This window comes from Pinus tabuliformis, chromosome 6 (assembly GCF_031772625.1).
Source record: "Pinus tabuliformis cultivar Carrire ecotype Pingquan chromosome 6, CPIR1, whole genome shotgun sequence".
Classification (NCBI taxonomy): domain Eukaryota; kingdom Viridiplantae; phylum Streptophyta; class Pinopsida; order Pinales; family Pinaceae; genus Pinus; species Pinus tabuliformis.
The window spans coordinates 382,480,536-382,498,320 of NC_142292.1; the positions used below are offsets into that span (position 1 = coordinate 382,480,536).

The 17,785-nt window shown below is 39.7% G+C and overlaps 1 protein-coding gene across 2 annotated transcripts in view; it reads left to right on the forward strand.

Moving 5' to 3' along the window:
- LOC149258917 (serine/threonine-protein kinase rio2-like) overlaps nucleotides 1-17,785 on the forward strand; it is a 233,179-nt gene that overhangs the window by 99,330 nt on the left and 116,064 nt on the right. For both annotated transcript variants that reach the window (XM_089416735.1, XM_089416745.1), the window contains 3 exons: nucleotides 3,364-3,539; nucleotides 3,704-3,792; nucleotides 4,350-4,467. In XM_089416735.1, the coding sequence (XP_089272861.1) occupies nucleotides 3,364-3,539; nucleotides 3,704-3,792; nucleotides 4,350-4,467 (383 nt within the window). The remainder of the gene's footprint in view (nucleotides 1-3,363; nucleotides 3,540-3,703; nucleotides 3,793-4,349; nucleotides 4,468-17,785) is intronic.

Here is a 17,785-nt window from a genome sequence, read left to right on the forward strand (position 1 = left end):
TTTAGGAGGTAAAATTCAAATTTAATTTTTTCTCGTTCTTCACATGATGAAGATAACGACCATGGCTACCGTATTTCCAACACTTGTATCATGGATTTAATTATAGTTTAGGGATTTTTAGTCTAATTTATGGAAAATTGACTTGGCTACCCTCATATAAATAAAGGGAAATCAATTTCCCTTGGATCATTGTCACACATGGATTATTATACTTGTTCAATAATGAGCTCCTCTCTCTAGTGTGCAATGGAGCACTAGTAGAGTGACTTTTTCTTGGGTGAATCTTGGATGTGATGTGATCTCTTATCATGAATGCATATTGTGGATCTCAGATGTTGCATGGTGTAAGTTTGTTTGCTTTGTTTTCGTTTTATGTTCCATGGGATGTATGTTCTTGCACTAAGTTAGTTTATTTGGTATTTGTTTCATTATTCCTTGTTGAGCTAAGCCTTTCCTCCAAGGATTTGATGAGAGTATTTTCCCCCCTCCCTTTATCATTCCGAAGATTGAGAAACTAAATTGCAAACCCTAGGGTAAGTTAGTTTATTTGCCCTAGTTTTGTTTAGATTTAGAATTACTCTAAAAGAAACCATAGAGTAGTTTGTATCTTAGACTCCACTTGTTCTAGATTCATCAGGCACTAGTCTTTACCGCTTGTGGCATTCTTTTAAAACCCTAAATTCTTTTTTTTTTTTGGGTAAATTAGGGTTAAATTTCAACAAAATCTTGTGTTATTACCGTTTAATGGCTTGTTGATGTATGCCCTAGGGTCAAGGCTTGTTTAAAGATGCATTAGAGAAGTTAATTCAAGGTTTGGCATGCATTTTCAATCAATTTTTGTTAAACCTCCTAATACCAGCCCAAATTTATTTTCTCACAACAATTATTTATTCCTAGCAATTTATTTAATTAGCAAAATAAATCTTGAATTATCAAAAAATAAAATCACTGGTATTTTAACATCTAGAAATATATGCAGCGAAAATAAATCAGAGAGATCAATCACACATTGCAATAGAAATAATTCACCCACAACAATTCTCTGTCATTTATTAATCTAGAAAATCAAGGTTTCAACCCACAGTGAATTTACAAAGAAAAATATAGTGATTGGAGTCTGGAACCTGCAACTTGGCCCCACTGGAATAATTCCTCCCAAGGAAATTCAACCAACTGGAAATCGACCTCTGAAGAAATTCGGCTTGAAGAAAATTAGCCTACCTCTCACTAGAAAATCGACCTCTGCGCCCAACTCTCACTCGGCCTCTGTGTACTCACAACTTGGCCTTGGAAAATCAACCACCCTAGCAACTACGCCACCTTCTCACTTCAGCAATTCAGTCTCTCCAATTCCCAAAAAAATGACCTCCTGGAAACACCTCAAAATTATCTTTGTATTCTTCTTCCTTCTCCTCAATCAAATTGAGCCTCACACTCCAGAGAATTTGATCTCCTTCTTGAGAAAATGTCTTTCCCAAAAATGCGAAAGTTGCTAGTCTCTCTTGTGTTCTTATATCTTCACCTCTTCTCTAGGCTTCTTTTATAATCTTCATTAAGTCCAAATCCCTAACCCTAATCTCCCTTCTAGAAGATCTTGGAGATCAATGGTTGAGATTATTTGTAAGTTTTTCCCGAGAAAATATCTGGGCAGATCCACCCGAAGGGATCACATCGCGCCGACTTATTAGCAGAGCCTAACCACAAGGGCATTGAGGGGAATTGACCCCGTGACTTCCCATTAGCGAGGTGCTTTAGGAATGAGAACTCGACCAATAGAGCTAACCCTCGAGGCTAAGATTATTTCTAAGTTACTTAAATAATTAAATTATTTATCCTTCAAAAATGACTTAATAGTCCACAATAATTAATTGACTTTAATTATTGTACTTTTCCTAAGTTAGACTTAGGAAAGAAGAAATAAATCACTTACTCCACCAAGCAAGCACCTAAAGAAGCAATAAATCATTTTTCACATGCTAAGACACCAAGTCTCTGCAGAAGACCTTCCAAAGCTACCACAAGCTTCCAAATTTTTTAGGGCTGGTCTCATATTTATTGGTTATTATATATTATTTAACCGTCAGAATTTTTGTAAATTTGTCCTTAGTTTGCCTTTAAAATTAGCTTTCACTCCATATAATTTTTATACATTTTTAACAGCTAAATTTTCTGCTGTTATAAACATTAGTTTTGGTGCAATTCTCTGTCCCAAAGCCCTAGTTTATAGCAGCCTCGAGTTTTTCTTGATTTTGTGTGTTTGGGCAACCTATCTGAGACTCATTAGGTTAACCCTAGCCTTTAGATTGAACCATAGGTCCTTTGAATCCGAATCTTGGATTTACACTTTCATCCTTTGAAAACCCTAATTTGACATACCCAAATCTAGCAGATATTTTTATCTTAGGATCGTCAGGGGCACTTTTAGCTTAAAATCATTGGATTACTTGATTTCCAAGCCCTATTGGGGAAGCCTCCGATGTGTTGGATTGTGTCCTTCACTAAAGAGATGGGAGTATTCGCTGAGGTCACTGTGGTAACAGTTCCGTGGGTTGCACATTGTTTAGGTCACCTAGTGAGGCTTTGCACTTGGTGCTAGATTTCGCTGTAACAAGCCCATAGTTAGATTGGCACTGGTCTTGGGGTTTACCTTAACCTTTTTGTTCTCATATCATTCATTTACTCATTCTATAGCCTCCATTCTATAGCCTTAGCAATCCTCTTTTAGGGAATCCCCCTTGTGTTGGAGAAGAGCCACCCAAAAGTTAAAGAGCTACTATGGTGACAGTGGGTGGTCTTCTTGAGTTACACAAACTAACACCTTTGTCTTGGGATTTTATAACTTGTTGAGTGTTTTTTAACTTGCTTGTTATTCTCCCTTACTTTGTCCACAATTTCTCAAGTTGTTCCAGTTCTTTACTAAAAATTGATCTATTTGATAGATTTTAGGGATTTTATCACAAAATAGTGTAACTTATAAACACTGTTGAACCCATACATTTTGGTTAACCAATAATGGAGTGCCAAGTTGTCAAATCTCTATAATACTTTGACATGAAAAAATATAAATTATATAATTTTTTTTAAAAGATTAAATCAAGGATTTTCCATTCCATGACAAATCATCGAATTACACTATGTTGTATTGACATTAGCTGATTTTGTTAGGTGAGTTGAGTTGTTTGGCATTTTGCAGCAATTTCTATTTAGTTTTGTCTTGTGTGCTGTTTTGTTTTGCTTCTTTATCACTGTTCTTGGAACTATTTTTGGCAATGTGTGACATGGCTTTTTCTCTGTTGCTGAGTGTTTTTTTGTAACACATCATGCAATATTTCACTTAAGTATCTGTATCTCTTCTCTATGAAGATATTTTCGAGGTTGCCACAGAAGATGGTAGAACATTGGCAATGAAATTGCACAGATTGGGTCGGACATCGTTTAGAGCTGTTAAATCTAAGCGTGACTATTTAAGACATCGAAACAGCTATAATTGGCTCTACCTATCAAGACTTGCCGCTCTTAAAGAATTTGCCTTTATGAAGGTTAGTTTATTCATTGTCTCTGTTTTGGGGTTTGACACTGCCACTGATGCTTGTATGCTCAATTTCTATTTTTTTCCCTTGTTGATTGGTAGAAAGTATTGTAGTTTTAAAAATATGTGTATGCTTGTTAAAGCCAATCTCAATTTTATGCATTGAATTTGCAGGCCCTTGAAGAACACGGTTTTCCAGTTCCTAATGCAGTAGACTGTAATCGACATTGTGTTCTGATGTCTCTTGTTCCAGGTTATCCTCTGTAAGAATTTCTTCATGTTGATTGCCTACTTGTCTACTATGTATTTTCAGGGTTCACAGGCTTGATTCTGCTATGTATTCGAATACATAACTTTTCCTCATAAATTGTTGCTGAGTGTTTTTTTATAACACATCATGCAATATTTCACTTAAGTATCTGTTCACAGCCTTGATTCTGCTTTGCATTCCAATACTATAATAGCACATTGTGCTTTTCACCATGATGCCCATTCTCATCTGGTGGCAGCTTTTGAACATCGTGACTCTTTAGTACAGTTATTATTTATTTGTAAGATGATTACTAGTCCACCAATCAAATTGTGGGAGTTTGCTTTCTTTGACTAATTTTGGATTAGTGTAACTATATGTTTGTCTGTAACTTTGCTTGAACTCTTCATTTAAGGTTGAAACGGTTACGTGTTTGCAGTGAATAAATTGGAGTTTGCTGTCTCTAGTTCTCTTTTCCTTTTGAATTGGATTTCAATTTCTTATTTTCACCTAATCGTATTTACAGCACAAAAATCTGATTATAAAAGTCTCTGTTGCATGGTTTTCCAGGGTCCAAGTTAAGCAGCTGCAACATCCAAAACAAACATTTAATATTATAATTGGCCTAATTGTTCGACTGGCAGAACACGGTCTCATCCACTGTGATTTCAATGAGTTCAATATTATGGTAAGGCTTTTTATGTTGTACACTATAGATCTATATGCATTTTTGTTACAAGTTTATTTATTGAAGCTAAAGCTGAGTATCCTCCCATTCAATAAGTGCAATACATTGGTTGATATATCTCGCCCCTTTTGGTTTAGTCTTTCCTAAATTTTGAATGCTTTGGGCTTGTTCTTGAGTTGCTTTTTCTTTGGGGTCTAAAACCGAAGAATAATTGCGGCACTGAGCTGTGGAATTGACTTAATAGTTGTAAGCTATTGAAGAAAAAGGGAATATGCTACTGAAAAATAACAAAGATTGATAGGGTTAAAGAGATGGAAAATGAATGAGGGAATATATGTGAACATAGAATTAGAAGACATTGTGGTGAAGATTGAAACTCAGCCTCCTATTAAAACATTGCTGATAATTTATTTCTAGTATTGCAAATTTTAAGTCCATTCAGTTAGGAGAAGGTTCGCTGGATGTAAGAGCAATCATCCAAGATATGCAGTTTAAGTAATACAATTTGTACTCATGTTTCTTTTTGTTTTCAAAAGGGATGGTAATTTCCTTTTCCAAAAAAGGGAAAGCAACAAGGAAGAAAATTCCAGCACTGAACTGTGGCATTGGAAATAAAGTTGCAAGCTTTGGGGGAAAAAGGAGCATGCTCTTTGAAGTCTAACAAATATTACCTCAAAGAAACGGAAACTGAAGGAGAGAAAACTAGATAACAACTCAGAATCAGAAGACATTCGGGCCAGAATTGAACCACAGCCCTCCTATTACAACATAAGATTAGAATATGAAATTTATGTTATTAGATAATTAATGTTAGTGATTGAGTATTTGTATGTTTAGGTTATTTGGTTGGGTGGTTTAGACCACCATAACCAACCTAGGGTGCTATTTATTGATTATTTGATGTAATAATGGAAGACTGACTGGAGAAAGTGGTCATATGTAATTTTTGTAGCCTATCTTCAGTTTCTGTTCATGTACTTGTTGCAATGTCATTAATATATGAACGTTTATTATTCTATCCAGATTTTTTGTGTGTATTATTGTGTGGTGTGTGTACTGGTGCAAATCTCGACAAGTTTCACCTCTCAGCATAGGCAAGAAGAGGCCACATGTCTGCTTTGGTCCATTGCAATGCAGTCTAGTTTAAAAAAAGAAATACCTATTATAGTATGACACTAAATATCTAAATCTGATCAACAAGCTGACAATTTACCCAAGTGTGGCAGGGTAACATCTGTATTCAAGGTTGTTTGACAACACATTTTCCACAAGAAGGAGATGCTTGATGGATGTATAGTCCCCCCATATAATCTTTTCCTGCTTGTCTAATCATCCACTTTTCTTCAAATATGACCTCTTTCTATTGGAACGGGGGCATAAAAGTATAATGCCCCATATATAGTCTTCCTCATTGCTATATCATCCCCATTTGACATGCTTAACTGTTTTTTGCTATTGTTATATCATGCAATTAATGAATCCATAGAGATGGAGCCTATCCTTCATTGCGAGATTTTTGTTGAGCTACCCAACCAAGCATGCTAGACTTGAAAGGTGAATGAGCTTTCCAAATATTTTTGAATCTTTTCATCCTCCTATCCTATACTGTTGTTGAGTGCTAGCGAACCAAGCGCCCTAGACTTGAAAGATGAATGAGCGTTCCAAAGGTTTTTGAAGCTTCACATCCCCTCGACCTCACCATCTTAAATAACTCATCTCTTGTGGAGCCTTTGAGTGAGCAAGAAGCAAGGCTAAACATTTTGAGAAAGCTCGAAAATTAAAAATGAATTTTCCTAGTTTGTTCCTGTAGCTTCTAGACTTATTTTAAAGAGAAAGAGGGCTGTCTGATATGATTTCACAGATGACTAAGAACACCGACTTGTCAGCTACATATAGTCATGAGTGGCAAGGTAACAAATTTTCAATGTAGCTAGTGCTGAGAGATTTTGTCCTACAAATCTTGCCACTGAAATTCTACAGACTGTTAGTCAAAGTCTTGTTAAGTCAAAGAAGACAATAGTTGCATTGTCATGGGATTAGGAAGGAAGTTAGGTTTTCAAACACTATTATAGGTTGTTTATGTTGGGTTTTGCTAGCATGACATTATGACCTGCACTTTTTTATGGGTGATGGGAGGTAAAAGTAGAGAGATAATTACAATTGAATATGTTGCATGTGTTGTAGAGAAAATCGAGAATAAGAGTTGATGTAGATTAGACCTAGAAACATGCAAAAGAAGAGTGAAGTTAGGGATTAGATGAGATTTGTTAAAGTAAAGAAAGCAAGTACCTGTGAAAGAAGTCTTTGCCAAGGAAACGATCTTAACTCCATTGATTAGTATATTACTCCCATATTTGATTGTAATCATTGTACGGAGAAATGTTGAATGAGTACTTCAGTTACAATGAAGTGTTATAATAAAGTAGTTAAAAAAAATATGCTTGAATTGAGAGGAACTTGTCATTAGGGCTTACTCCTAGAGAATTGGTGATTGTTGTGACTGGTCACTAAGGTAGTCCATTACATTGTAAAAGTTGTTTCAGCAATAAAAGTGATAGGTGATCTTTTAATGGTGTATGTAATTGCTTAAATGAAGAGCGACAAGTTATCGAAGAGAAGACATTGGTGAGGGAGTGGGTTTATGAAAGAAGGTTTTGACGTAGATGATATGTATGATTTCCTTGAGATGACCATTTGGTATTAGAAAGTGTGGTTAGGGCTGCTATTTCCTCCAATTTGGGTATATTATAGAGCATTTGAACATCCTTTACACTATTAGATGCAACTATTTACCCTAGGATGTTTTTTTCATGAAGTAGACAAACGTTATGAACATGATAGGTTGCAACTTTTGACATGAGGTAGTTGCTTGGTGAAGAACCTTGACAAAAAGAGTGATAATGATCATCATAGGAGATTTATATTATATAGACAAAATTTGTGAACTTCATAGGTTGCAACTTTCAATGTGAGGCAGTTGCTTAGTGAAAGAACAACAAAACGAGTGAGAATAAAGTGCTGATTCTTGCAAAATTGTAAATTGATGCATCATTTAATGCTGCGACTCATAATGGGTGAAGCCTTGATAGTGAAGATGAATACAAAGCAGTCACTTAAGAAATGATGGAAACATACATAGGGTAGAAACATAAAATATATACAAAGAATAATATTGATGTAGATCATTAGTCAAGATAAGATAATTATATTAATGTCTAACAAATGATCACAAACGTAGGTCAATGGGACTCAAAAGCACATCTAAAGTAGATACAAAAGAGTGGTAGTGCTCAAGCATCTCCTAATTATCTCTATCTAAATTAGATATTGTGAAACATAAAAAGTGCTAAGTAACTAGCCAATATGAGTAAGAATAATTGTAGAAGCAATAACAATGGAATATATACAGAGTAGATGTTCATTGTCAAGGAAAAATTGGAAAGATAGGTCAAATGTGGGAAGAGAAAAGGCTACTCAATCACTACAAAGGTGTTGATGTAGTATTTGATAATTTCATTTAGTGAATATCTTGAGCCAAGGGGGTTTCATTACGTAATCTTGGGAGCATCCTTAGAGGAAAGGGGTTTGTCATGCCTAACATCCAAGATTGGGGAGAAGAAGCCCAATTGCAAGATGGCTACTTGAATAGACATAAAGAGTAGAACTCTATGTAGAATGAGTTTAACTTTGGTGCTTTCTAGAGATGATTTGTCCGTTGATTTGCTCATGCTTGTGTTATTGTATAGAACAAGAACTCCTTAGAAGTCTTTTCGAGGTTAGTTAACTTGTCATTGGGGTGGGGTTGAGAGGAAACTCGAGGTCTCATTTATATTGTATTTGAAATGATGAATCTTCCTGAAGGGATTTGGTCACATAGGTCCATGTCAGGATTGAGCCCTTAGTCTAAAATCCTCCTTGATAAAAAGAGCTAGACACCTATCATTAAAATCATTGAAAATTGTGGAGAGGGAGCCTCAAGTCCTAGTTAAAGGCAATATAACTTCCCACTGATCCCATAATAGATGGGACATTTGAAAATGAGGTGCTTCCTTGACTTGGTCTCTTGTAAATGGTATAGTTGGCAAATCCTACCAATGCGCGTAATGTGGTGATCTGTCTATGTCTAAAGTTGACGAGGCACTACCTAAACTGATCAAAGGATATTTTGAGGTTGTGCATCTAGTGCTTGCATGTATACACATTTCATTGTAAGGTTGTTACTCAGATGATAAGAATAAAAAAGTCATCTTGGGGCTTGTTGCTACAAAATATAGTAGGCTTGATGTAAAGCCTCACTCGGTAGGACTAAACCTTATGGAAACAAGAAAAAGGGTTGCCTTTGTCACCTCAACAACCTTTCTCTTGCTCTTTAGTGGTATTCAATTGTTGATTTTTCAAGTGCAAAGGATACAAGCACTAATTTCTGAAACTAATAATTACTTCCAGTGATATAAGTATATTCTTTAGCACTTTTATTTACTATTAAGCAATTATACTTCATAAATTCAACCACAACAAGTAGTAGGACAATAGAGATAACAAAGAGACCGTGATACATAAAGACAACACAAGAATTACCCTGGGAAAACCCACTTGGGGGAAAAACACAACAACCTTTTCCTTAGAGAAATTATTCAATTTAATAGAGATGCATCTAATTCTTCATGTCAAATATAAAGTCAAACTGGCCAACAACATAGCCTTGTTCAGACTTGGTCAAACTACCCTCTTGACAAGTCAATCTGTGGCTCACTGAACTTGGCTTGGTTTGATCTACTAGGGCTGAATTTTGCGTACTTTTGCACCCAAAAATTTTGATCCTTCCGCTCTGATATGCCCACAAAAACTTGACCTTTCTGTGACACGTGAGAGGTCAAAGAAGGAGAGAGAAATCATACGTGCAAGGTCAAACAAATAGAGAGAGGAGACGCTGGTTTGCTTGATCAACTTCGTCCTTCCTGTCTCTTATCTTCTTTGTCTAGATGAGCAGAAGATTTCTTCTGGTGTGTGATCCGAATTGTGCCTTGTGGAGCTGTTAATTTTCTCCTAGGGCTATATTGTTCTTTGCTTTGATAATTGCATTACATCATTTACTCATTGAATTCACCCCACAATATTTTACCATTATTACTGCATATGCAATTATGTAGAAAGGAACAATATCAACAACAATGCAGTGGATATAAAAGGAACATCAGAAGAAAAAGCACACATGGATAGAGACACTAAGATTTGGTCACAGACCAGGGAAAAACCACACAAGGGGGAAAACCCATCCAAATTCTTCTTCTATAATTGATTGTCATTGAAAGTTTAAGAGGAACAAGGTACAAAATATCATCATGCTTCCTGAGGCCTATACAAGGCTTGTTCACAACTTCGTTTGTGAACAAGATACATCGATAAATCTTGTTATACTGTCATTTAGGTTACAATGCATAGATACTAATACTGCCAAAGTATCAAGACTAACCATACTATCATACTGTTGAATCAAAACGTTGAGTCATACCAACACTGTCTCATTTTTGTATATATTATGATTAGGATTTCTTTGAGAGATAGGGTTTCTGCATATCTCTTGGAGATATCACAAAACATAGATGCCACTGTAGCAGAATACAAAGGATCATGGTTGTGATATATAACTCTCTATGCAATACCATACATACTTCTATACAATGATGCCACCATGCATATAAATGTAACACTGAGTAATGAAATCGCGTACATATAACTTAACAACGTTGTAGGGAGACCATATACCAATGTTGTCAAGAATCGAGAACGTAATCATATACCATTCAGGATAGTGAGAGCGTGACCAATACCAATCACATAGAGACTGAGACCGATACCAAGAATACATCAAGAAGTCATTTGCCGAGATCATGATACAACAAAATGTAGTGAAGCAAGATTGCGAAGATGTAAGACCAATCGAGATCATATCTTAAGAGCATACCCGTGATGCTATACAAACTGAGATGCCATACAAATTGTGATGCTATATGAGTGAAACATTGGCTTGAGTGATATCCCGTTGCATGAGTAAGAGCGAGACTCGAGAGAATGTAAAGTTATGTACACTGAATGACGAGCCCATAAGCGAGGCTTGTGCCAGAGCGATAGACTGTGACCAATGCAAGAGCAAAGATTGTGACAAGAGACCTGTGCCATATCGATAGATTGAGACCAATGCAAGAGCAAACACTGTGATATGAATCCCTTGACCAGAGCAAGAATTCTGAAGATAGTCATCCGTAGGAGAGTGAAAGTATGATCATTATGAATAGATTCATATGAACGAAAATATGAGGATCATAGAGATTCATAGGAGTGAAAATCTGAGCATTATAAAGAGCTTTTCACAAGAGCGAATAGTCTAGAAATCTTGCAAGAGAGAGACCAAAATATCCTCAGACAAAAAACCCTAGTCCACCGAAAATCTCAGACTAATCCTTCTATCCGAAAAGTATATGATTGAAGATCAAATCAATGGCATATTTGTAGTTTATTGTCATGTTCGAAGGGTCATAACCTTTGGAGGAGGCCGACATGACGCCGAACTTCAAAATGATTTTAAATTTCAAATTAGAAAGATTCTACCTCCAAGGACGACTTTGAAAATTGATGGCGAGAGACACTAATAATTTAAAATTAGACACCTTCATAATTATTTTCAAAATAAAACTTTGCCAACGAATTCGAATTCTCTTTAGGGGATCAAGGGAAATTCTTCCCCAAGCTCCCTCATAAATTTAACACTCCCTCTCAGCTAGGGACGAATTTCTATCAGAATTATAAGCTTCATGTCTCATGACGAATCTCAAGAGAGCAAATTTGAGATTAGAGAAGACAAACTATTGATTTGGGGTAGCATCGGATGTGCTCTAGCCACAAAATTTAGTGGAGAGGTTGGGGCATATGAGATCTCCAATACCCAGAAAGGGCTTGGGCACATTCTAAACAGATCAGGAGATATTAAAATAATTAATATTTTTAATGGAGTCCCTAAGTCTAAACTTAGGGAAAATAAAATATTAATGTGTATTAATATGAATTTGTGTTAGAGTGGTCCAAAAGACATGGATCAAGCCAGATCTAATCTTAGTCGTTGATTAGGGACTTAATCTCGGCCGTTGAGATGTCAACAAGAAAAGTATAAGAGGAGGCTTGAGGGTCACTTGGAGAACACACCAGAGTGATCAGTCATTCTATTCTCTAGAGTGGGGTTTGCTAAGAGAGATAGAATCAGTGATCGGGAGAGTAGCTGAGGGGCATTGAGTACAGAGAGACAAAGAGGCAGAGATAGTGCCGGAGAGCAGCATAGTAACTAGAGAGAGAGAGACGCAGGAGTAGCCAGTGCTCACGCAGAGGCAGCTAAGTGCTGCACAGAGCACCAGAGGGGCCAGTGTAGCTGACGTAGAGGCTCAAAGAGCTGACGTAGGCCAAGATAGGCTAACGCAGGGCCAGCGCTGGGCTAGGAGAGGCTGACGCAGTCCAGATTGGGCAGATGCTAGGGTTTCAGAGGCAGATTGATGCTGAGTAGCTGCCGGAAGGAGTGTTTGGGGTTTCAGTTGGTAGATTTGTCAGAAACTGAGAGGTATTACTGCCAAGGAAATTCTCTGTTGGGTAGGCCAGTTTCGGCACCCAAATTGTACTCTGATATTGCTTAATAAGAAAACCCTCAGATAGCTGCACCGGTTTTGCCACATTGGGTTTTTCTGGGGACATTAGTCCAAAAACAATGGTGTCATATGGTGTGTTTGTTCTTGTTTCTTTTAGTTGCTGATCTGTAATATGTTGAGCATGCACTGGTGTTTTTTTCAGTATTTACATTGTAAATAACTTGTTAAGAAAAAAATAAATAACAAGCAGGTAGGAATAAATCAGATAGAGTGCATGGATGGTTTCTAACTAAGTAAACTTAGAAACTTCAACACAAACAACTCTGTTAAAGTAAAGACCCATCTCATATTGAAACCCTACCAATCTTGAAGACATGATATCTCAACATAACTTGATCATTTGTTGAAGAGGAATCATCATAGGGAAATTCATCTTAGTTATCATCATAGGGGAGCATCAATATAGTAATTCGATATCGTCATTAGGACATGTCTCATCCAAGTTCATCTCCATCTGTTGAACGATCTTGAATCCAAAGAAGAAGAAGAATTTGACATCACAGGGGAGTCCAACTCAACCCACAACAACATCGGAGAGCTTAGCTCAATCCAGAACAACATCAGGGAGCCCTGCTTAACCTGGAACCACATTAGGAACCCTAGCTCAACCTGTTGAAATTTCTAAGTCTAACCCATTAGAAATTTTCCTGCCCTATCTGGTTTATTTCTCCTACTTGTTTAATTACTAAACAAGTTATTTAACCATATAAATACTGAAATAAACATAATGCAGTCTCAACCATCTACAGATCATCAACTAAAAGAAATAGACAAACACACAAGGGACACCATAATTTTTGGACAATCGTCCCCGGAAAAACCCAACTTGGGAAAACTGGTGCAACAGTTCTAAGGGTTTTATTATTAAGCATATTTTCTTGAGTACAACTGGGTGCCAAACTGGCTCACCCGATAGAGAAATCTATCTGGCGGTAATAATTTTCTGAGCACCGGAGGAGGCCCTAGCAGCAGTTCTTCACAACCAACAGCGTATTTTCTGGGCAGTTCTGCGTAGAGCCAGGAGAGAGCAACAACATATTTGAGAGGGACTTCTTATTATTCACTTGGGCTTAGCTAGCTTTCCTTGAGCAAGCCCAGGTGCACTCTTTCCAGCACCACATTGTACCCTCTTTATATTATAATAAAATGGCTCAGCAACGCATTTTTTTGTGCAAATTTATTGACTGATTTATGTGCTTGATTTTTGTGGTTTTTATGTCTATGTATGCTTTGTTATTTACTGTAAAAATTCCCTAGGAATATTACAGTGGTATACAACTGATAGACTTGGCTCAGCCTGTGGGAGCAACAAAATCTATGACACTAGAGGATAAGCGAAACGTGACTTACCAGAGATAGAGGTACAAGAGTAGAGAAAGGCAGTTACAGATTACTCCAGATCCTGTGATAACTGAATGTAGGTTGTGGAAACAAACATGGTAGAGAATGAGGGAGATAGGAGGAGTAAGGAAGAGGAGTTTGCTCATCATTCGCTGAAGGCAGTACAGGACCTGTCCAAGAGTATTGAGGAACTAAGGCAACAAAATTGTAGCAACAATAAGGGTAAGGGAATTCAAGGGGAATTCCAGTTGGGTGAAGGCTCTGGTACTTCACAGCACCACACATCCCTTAACCTCAACATGCCTCTTATTCCCAACACACCACCTAGATCCCCACTATTCCCATGTTCTTGATATCTGGAGCTGGTGGGCAGCAAGGGCAAAGGGAGTTGCCTATGCAGAACTATTTCTTGGAGTATCAGTCCCATGGACCTGAATTCAGGGAAGCCATTACTTTCAGAGACTTTTGTCAGTTGAAGGGAAATAATAGGCCCAAGGGTTGTAGTGGGGGGAACTACACGCAATGGATAGATTTGCAGCGTACTATGGGAGGCTGTTTCTCCCAACTTTTTATGGCTCTTCTAAGAGCTCATCTAGAGCGTGGGTAGAGAAGCTCGATGTCTACTTCTAGCTAAATTAGATGACGGAGGGGGGCAATAAAAATTGCCACGCTACATTTGGAGGGTGAAGCCCATGATTGGTGGTTCCATGGGCTAACCACAATGAGACATGCTGGGGTGACAACCTACATGGATTTCACCAGCAGAGTGTTGGAGCATTTTGAGAGGAAAGATCCGGAGGAGCACTTTGGGGAGCTGACAAGGCTCAAGCAGACCGAGAGCGCTGAGGCCTACATTTTGGAGTTTCTGAGGCTATCAGTGATGGTGTCAGATCTATCGGAGTCCAGGAGGGTCTTCATGTTTATAGAGGGGCTAATAGAGCCACTAAAGGGACTGGTGAAGTCCAACAGACCCACTACCTTGCAGGACGCAGTGGGGAGGGCCCGAGATTTGCAGGATGCTCTACTGAGGGTTAGAGCACCACTACCACCTAGACAGGGCTTCCAGCAGAGGGGAAGAGACACTAGAGCTCCACCACCGAGAGCCAACCAGGGGCGTGGACAGTTGGATGAGGAGACCCGGAGAGACCTCCGAAGGAGGAAGTTGTGTTTTACTTGTCAGGAACCATGGGCTCCAGGCCATAGATGCACAGCGGGCAAGGCCCACTACATTGAGGTTTTCTCTGACAATGATTTGGAGGATGATGCAGATTTGGAGGTGGGTGGAGATGACAACGCAATGCAGACAGAGTGGGGTGGCCACCACCCCCACCTCCACTAGGGGGAGCTCCTTTTGCTCCATTAGGAGGGGTCCTTGCATCTTTACGTTGGGTACCTAAGTTTTTGACTTTGAGGATCAAGGGCATCGTGTCTCGATTTTAGTGGACAGTGGGGCTACCCACAATTTTATTGATGCACAGATGGTCAAGAGGAAGGGTATCACAATCGATGAGTTTGAGGGTTTTTCGGTTCTGGTACCAGGGGACAGAACCATGCAGTGCATACGTTATGTTCCAGCTTTGACAGTGACCATGGAAAACTACTCAGTGATAGATCACTTCTTCGTGGTGGATGTGTCAGACACCAATGTGGTGATGGGTGTCTAGTGGCTCTCCTTGCTTGGCAGAGTCACTATTGATTGGAGCAAATTGGAGATGGAGTTAACAGGGCCAGATGGAAAACCAGTTTTGCTACGGGGTATGCACTCTTACCCTCCACAGGCTGTTTCAGCCCACAGGATGGAGGCTGATCTGAGACACATGGGGACATTGAGTGGGCTGTGGAGTTGAGGGTTTCAGAGGTTGGGGATCAACCCAAGCCACCGCACCCGGATATATAGGCCATTTTGGACAGGTACCCAGTAGTGTTTGGAGACATACTACTGGGTCAACCGCCTGACCGAGGGATTGAGCATACCATTGAGCTGGAGCCGGGGCACCGACCGTCATTACTACCCCTTACCAACATCCCAAGGCATACCGGGATGAGATAGAGAGAGCTATTCATGAGCTGTTGGTACTTGGGGACATCAGGCCCAACTCCATCCCTTTTTCTTCATCAGTTGTTCTGGTGAAGAAGAAGGATGGGTCCCTAAGCATGTGCATTGACTACAGGGCCCTTAACAAGAAGACCATGAAGAACTGTTACCCCATCACATGCATAGATGAGCTGATGGACGAGTTGAGGGGGGCGAAGTTCTTCACCAAGATTGATTTGCGTTCAGGGTATCACCAGATTAGGATGAGGGACCAAGATGTCTCTAAGACTGCTTTCAGGTGCCACTATGGGCACTTCGAGTTCTTGGTTATGCCTTTAGGTCTAACCAATGCACCTATCACTTTCCAATCCTGCATGAACCACGTGTTTTGTGGGCAGCTGCAGAAGTTTGTGTTGGTGTTGTTTGATGATATCTTGATTTATAGCCGGACATGGGAGGAGCACTTGCAACACTGAGAGACAATGTTGCGTATTTTGGAGGAGCAACAGTTCTACGCGAAACTGTCTAAATGCGAGTTCAGTTTGAAAGAGATGCTCTACGTAGGGCACATCATTGGGGAGGACGGTGTGAGGGTCCATGAGGAGAAGATCAGGGCCATCCCGGATTGGCCAAAGCCCCAAAATGTGATAGAGTTGAGGGGATTTGTGGGCATTTGCACTTACTACAGGAAGTTCGTGAAGGGCTTCTCTTAGTTGGCAACTCCCCTCACTGATTTGACGAAGAAGGGGGCCTTTGAGTGGACAATACCGTGCAGGAGGATTTTGAGCGCCTCAAATAGGTCATAAGCAGTTGTCCTGTATTGGCACTTCTAGATTTCACCCAGCCCATTGTGCTAGAGTGTGATGCATCCAGAGAGGGTGTAGGTGCAATGTTGATACAAGGAGGGCACCCCATGGCCTTCGAGAGTCAGAAATTACTCCCCCACGAGAGTCTGGGCTCCACCTATGACAAGGAGATGCTAGCCATACCACAACAACCTCAAATTCCTCTTGGAGCAGAAGCAGTTGCAGAGGAGGTAGCAAAAGTGGGTGAGCAAGCTCTAGGTGTACGACTATGACATTGAGTATGTTAAAGGGAAGCACAACGTGGTGGCAGATGCATTGTCCAGGAGACCGACTACCCTTGCATTGATGAGTATTGCCCTGGATTGGAGGGCACAATTACTGGTGGAGTACTCCAAGGACCGATTTGCATGTGAGCTCCTTGATGGGGTGGTGGCAGATGACCAGTACAGGGTGATGAACGAGGTGATCTACTTCAGAGACCGAATTTACTTGGTGCCCATCTCCCAATTGAGGGAGAGTATTTTACAGGCTATCGATGACTCACCACTAGCAGGGCACCAGGGGTCCACAAAGACATATAGGGCCATCAGAGAGCATTTTGCATAGAGGGGCCTTAAGGATGACGTTCTGAGGCATGTCAGGGAGTGTGACACGTGCCAGAGGCACAAGGGTGAGCTGTCACACCCTGCAGGGTTGCTACAACCTCTTCCTATCCTTGAGGGGAAATGGGAGAGTGTTTCGATGGACTTCATTACCTGGTTGCCCACAATACATGGCAAGTACTACATTTATGTGGTGGTGGATCAGTTGACAAAGTTTGCACATTTCTTTGCTATCTTAGCCTGGTACTCAACCTCATAGGTGGCCGGATTATTTTTTAGGGAGGTGTTTTGGCTCTATGGTCTTCCGAAGACCATTGTCAGTGACTGGGACAATAGATTCATCGGGGGATTTTCGCAGGAGCTATTATGACTGGTGGGCACTGAGCTCACTCTGAGCACTAGTTATCACCCCCAGACAGACGAACAGACGGAGATAGTTAACAAATGGCTGGAGGGTTACTTGCGTAACTATGTGATGAGCCATTAGCGAGCATGGATACAGTGGTTACACTTGGGAGAGTACTGCTACAACACCACGTACCACATGTCCATAGGTATGTCTCCATTCTGAGCCCTATATGGTTATGATGCATTATCTTTTGCTGATGTGATGTTTGGAGATAGCAAGGCCCCTAGGGCCAAGGATTGGATACAGGAGAGCCAAAACATTTTGCGGGCTCTCAAAGACAACATGCGGATGACACAGAACTGACAAAAACTTTATGCAGATAGGGGCAGAGTTGAGAGACAATTTGAGGTAGGGGATTTGGTTCTCTTGAGGCTTTAGTCGTACAGGCAGTCATCACTTAAGTAGAAGGGCGCCAAGAAGCTCAAACCACGCTT